The 4,825-nt window shown below is 55.0% G+C and overlaps 1 protein-coding gene across 1 annotated transcript; it reads left to right on the top strand.

Annotated features, from left to right (window-relative positions):
- Nucleotides 1-2,100: 2,100 nt before the first annotated feature.
- Nucleotides 2,101-4,724, top strand: EMH_0059650 (uncharacterized protein; the record flags this gene model as incomplete). The annotated part of the gene is given in 7 exon segments (XM_038022507.1): nucleotides 2,101-2,126; nucleotides 2,130-2,203; nucleotides 2,658-2,742; nucleotides 2,823-2,891; nucleotides 3,777-3,940; nucleotides 4,490-4,574; nucleotides 4,655-4,724. Coding segments are annotated over 7 exon segments (573 nt in total).
- Between the last annotated feature and the right edge of the window lie 101 nt (nucleotides 4,725-4,825).

Here is a 4,825-nt window from a genome sequence, read left to right on the forward strand (position 1 = left end):
CTGCTCTAGAACCGGGCGAAGCTGCGGAAGGCTCCTGCAGCATGGGTTGTGTTTTGGAACATGCAGTGCATAACGTGTTGGCATTAGATGTTGATAACGCGCTAGGCAGCCAATCAATACCTCTCTCACGGGATGTACACCTTTGTGTCTATCCGTTTTTATCTGCAGAAAGTAAGCACGCCATGTGGGTAGAGGTCCGCAACGTTGCTCGTTAGGCTGCCTGGCGCCGCTCAGTCAGTGCTGCTGAGGTGGGCAGTAGTACGTCCGGTCGTGGACTTGCCTTCTCCACGGCATACTGACGAATACAATATCGCAGCATTTCCATCTTATTGTGAAGCTTTCTCCGTTTCTGGACGACTAATAAGGATAAACGGCTCTGCCGCAGTTTGCTAACGCATGTGGTGACATGCGCTTGGCCGAAGGAACTTGCCTTTGCTGGTGCGCTGGCGACCCACCGCCGATGTCCTGATGACGTGGTAGTGAAAGTTCCCGAGCGTTTATGGTTTTGTTTTGGTTAGTTTGCCCGTTCGAACTGACGGGGGGGCGGCGGGCGAGGCACGAGGTGCATTGGGTGGCGTGACGGTTTAGTCAGCGTACAGATCCATAGACGTAGGCACCTAAAGCCCTGCATCTTGCGGGTAGAGGGTTGGTGTGAATTGGTGACGTTCCCTAAGGTGGTGTTGGCCACCTTGAACAGCTCTGCGCAGTGTGCCCTCGCATCAATATTGGATTGCCGAAATTGGAGCTGCCCATCCTGTCTGGCTTTTTCACGTGGCGCCAATCACATGGTCAGCTCAATAAGCACCTTGCGTATATATTTCTGAAGAGCCTGCCTTCAGCCATCACTGTGGAGGTCTGTTTTCTGAAGAAGCAAGATTTGGATTTTGGTTTCGAGGCACGTGCATGGTGCTGCGCTCCCTCATGGCTTGGCTACCAGTGTTGTCTACGCCTTTGATATATGTGTCCGTCTGAACAGGTGGACGTGAGCATGTGCCGACGTTCACGACGGAAGTCGTTGGAGAACTCTAGCCTCCACTGCTGTAGAGCATTTTGCGTGTGAAGCAGTGGACGTGAGCATGTGCCGACTTGGATGACGGAAGTTCTGAGAGAACCCTAGCCTACTCAGCTGTATAGCTGTGCGGAGCGGCGGCAGGCACACGCGGCATGGGTTGGATTTTGGAGTGTTCGGTGCATGAGCTGTTGGCACTAGATGCTGCACAAGTGGAAATCGGCCTATTAATACGTCTCCCACGGCATCTGCGCCATTTGCTTCTATGCGTCGTTATTCCCAGCAAGTAAGCAGGCCATGTGGGGAGAGGCTTGCAACGTTGCTCGTTATGCTGCCTGGTGCCGNTATTCCCAGCAAGTAAGCAGGCCATGTGGGGAGAGGCTTGCAACGTTGCTCGTTATGCTGCCTGGTGCCGCTGAGACGGTGACGCTGAGGGGGGCAGTAGTACGTCCGGTCTTCGACTTGCCTACTGGAAGGCATCCTGGCGAGCACGACCTTGTGTCAGCCCTATCCTATTGTGAGCCTTTCTTTGTTTTGTGTTCTAGGAGGCCTCGTAAGGCTGAAGGACTGTGCGGGAGTTTGCTAACGCGTGTGGTGACGTGCGCTTAGCCGCTTGCTTGCCTTGAGCGGTGCGCCGGACACCCACTGCCGATGCCCTGATGACGTGGTAGTGATCGCGCCCGAGCGTTTGTGGTTGTGGTTGGCCTAGTCTGCCTGTACGAACAGACAGGGAGGTGGCGGACGATGCATGAAGTGGATTGAGTGGCGTGGTGGATTGGTCAGCGTACAGATCCGTAAACGTAGGTATCGGGCGTCTTGCATCTTGAGGGTAAGGCGCTACTGTCTATCGGTGACGTTCCCTAAGGTGGTGTTGGCCACCTTGAACAGTTCTGTGCAATGTGGCCTCTTCTCGGTGTCGGGTTGCCAAATTTGCAGCAGGCAATCTCTGGCTGTTTCGTGTGGCGTACAGAACACGGACAGTTCAGCAAGCACCTCCGATATATGTTTCTGAAGGCCGTGCGTCGTGGCGCTGCTGTGTAGCTCCGAGGTCGCAAGGACCAAGATTTGGATTTGGATTTCGAGGCAAGTGCATGGGCTTGGGCTTCCCCTTGGCGTGGCNCAAGGACCAAGATTTGGATTTGGATTTCGAGGCAAGTGCATGGGCTTGGGCTTCCCCTTGGCGTGGCTACCAAGGTTGCATCTGCCTTTGGTCAGTCTGTCCCCTGGTGAACAGGTGGACGTCACCGTGTACCGGCTTGGATAACTGAATATGTAAGAAATGCCTAGTCCTGTCTGGTCGCGAACAGCGTGGAGGTGCGGAAAGCTGATGCAGCATGGGTCGTATCTGTGAGTTTGCAGTGCATGAGGTGTTGGATTTAGGCTCTGCGCCAGTTTAGAACAGCCTATGAATACCCGTCCCACGAGATGTGCACGCTGGGTTTCTATCCGTCGTTATTTCCAGCAAATAAGCAGGCCATCTGCGGTTTGCAACGCTGCTCGTTAGGCTGCCTGGTGCCGCTCAGGCAGTGCCGCTGAGGGGGGCAGTAGTACGGACGGTCTTCGACGTGCCTGCTGCAGGGCTTACTGGCGAGTACAATATCGCAGCATCTCTATCGTATTGTGGAGCTGCCTCCTTTCTGCGTCCTAGGAGGCCTCGCAAGGCTGACGGACTGTCCGGAGTCTGCTAACGCGTGTGGTGACCTGCGCTCCGCCGAGGGAGCTTGCCTTGGGTGGTGCGCCGGACACCCGCCGCCGATGCCCTGATAACGTGGCAGCGAACGTTCCTGAGCGTTTGTGGTTTTGTTTTGGTTAGTTTGCAGGGACGAACTGACGGGGGGGCGGCAGGCGAGGCACGAGATGCATTGGGTGGCGTGACGGATTAGTCAGCGTACAGATCCGTATACGTAGGTATCGGACGTCTTGCATCTTGCGGGTAAAGCGTTACTGTGTATCGGTGACGTTCCCTAAGGGGGTGTTGGCCACCTTGAACAGTTGTGCCCAATGTGGCCTTTTCTCCGTGTCGGGTTGCAAAATTTGCAGGAGGCAATGCCTGGCTGTTTCACGTGACGTCAAGCACATGGACAGCTCAGCAAGCGCCTTGGATATATGTTTCCGAAGACTGTGCGTCGAGGCCCTGCTTTGTGGCTCTGAGTTCGCAAGGAGCAAGATTTGGATTTGGATTTCGAGGCAAGTGCATATAAGCTTGGGCTTCCCCTTGGCGTGGCTACCAAGGTTGCATTTGCCTTTGGTCAGTCTGTCTTCGTGTGAACAGGTGAACGTCATCGTGTGCCGGCCGGGACAACTGACTATGTAAGAAATGCCTAGTCCTGTCTGGTCGCGAACAGCGTGGAGGTGCGGAAAGCGGATCCAGCATGGGTCGTATTTGTGAGTTTGCAGTGCATGAGGTGTTGGATTTAGGCTCTGCGCCAGTTTAGAACAGCCTATTAATACCCGTCCCACGAGATGTGCACGCTGGGTTTCTATCCGTCGTTATTTCCAGCAAGTAAGCAGTCCATGTGGGGAGATGTTTGCATTGTTAGTCGCTNTCTATCCGTCGTTATTTCCAGCAAGTAAGCAGTCCATGTGGGGAGATGTTTGCATTGTTAGTCGCTAGGCCGCCTGGTGCCGCTCAGGCAGTGATGCTGAGGGGGGCAGTAGTACGGACGGTCTTCGACGTGCCTACTGCAGGGCATACTGGCGAATGCAATATCGCAGCATCTCTATTGTATCGTGCGGCTGTCTGCGTTCTGCTTTCTAGGGGGCCTAGTAAGGCTGAAGGACTGTGCCAGAGTCTGCTAGCGCATGTGGTGACGTGCACCTGGCCGAGGGAGCTTGCCTTGGGCGGTGAGCCGGGGACCCACTGCCGATGCCCTTACGACGTGGTAGTGAACGTTCCCGAGCGTTTGTGGTTGTGGTTTGGTTCGTTTGCCCGTGAGCACTGACGGGGAGGCGGCGAACAAGGCACGATTTGCATTGGGTGGGGTGGCGGTTTAGTCAGCGTACAGGTCCGTAGACGTAGGCACCTATAGTCCTGCATCTTGCGGGTAGAGCGTTGTAGTGTACAGGCGGCATGTACCAATATGGTTTTGGCCGCTGCGAACAGTTCTGCGCAATGTGCCCTCGCATCAATACTGGGTTGCCAAAATTGGAACAGGCCCACCTTTCGCGCTTTTTCACGTGGCGTCAAGCACATGGGCAACCCAACAAACACCTTGCATATATATGTCTGAAGCGCCTGCCTTCAGCCATCACTGTGGTGGTCTGTTTTATGAAGAAGCAAGACTTGGATTTGGATTTCGAGGCAAGTGCATGGTGTTGCGCTCCTGCATGGCTTGGCTACCAGTGTTATCTCCGCCTTTGATATACATGTCTCCGTGTGAACGGGTGGACGTGAGCATGTGCCGACCTTCACGACGGAAGTTGTAGGAGCAGGCTAGCCTCTACTGCTGTAGAATCGGCTGTCTCCTGTCTGCGTTATAGGAGGCCTTGTAAGTTTGACGGACTGTCCGGAGTCTGCTAGCGCGTCTGGTGACCTGCGCTGGGCCGAGGGAGCTTGCCTTGAGTGGTGCGCCGAAGACCCACCGTCGATGCCCTGATGACGTGGTAGTTAACGTTCCCGAGCGTTTGTGGTTTTGGTTTGGTTAGTGTTCCTGTACGAACAGACGGGGGGGTGGCGGGCGATGCACGAGGTGCATTGGGTGGCGTGACGGTTTAGTCAGCGTACAGTTCCGTATACGTAGGTATCGGACGTCTTGCATCTTCGGGGTAGAGCGTTGATCTGTATTCGCGGCATTTGCCAATATGGTTTTGTCCGGT

This window comes from Eimeria mitis, genomic scaffold (genome assembly GCF_000499745.2).
Source record: "Eimeria mitis Houghton genomic scaffold, Emh_scaff2862, whole genome shotgun sequence".
Taxonomy (NCBI): domain Eukaryota; phylum Apicomplexa; class Conoidasida; order Eucoccidiorida; family Eimeriidae; genus Eimeria; species Eimeria mitis.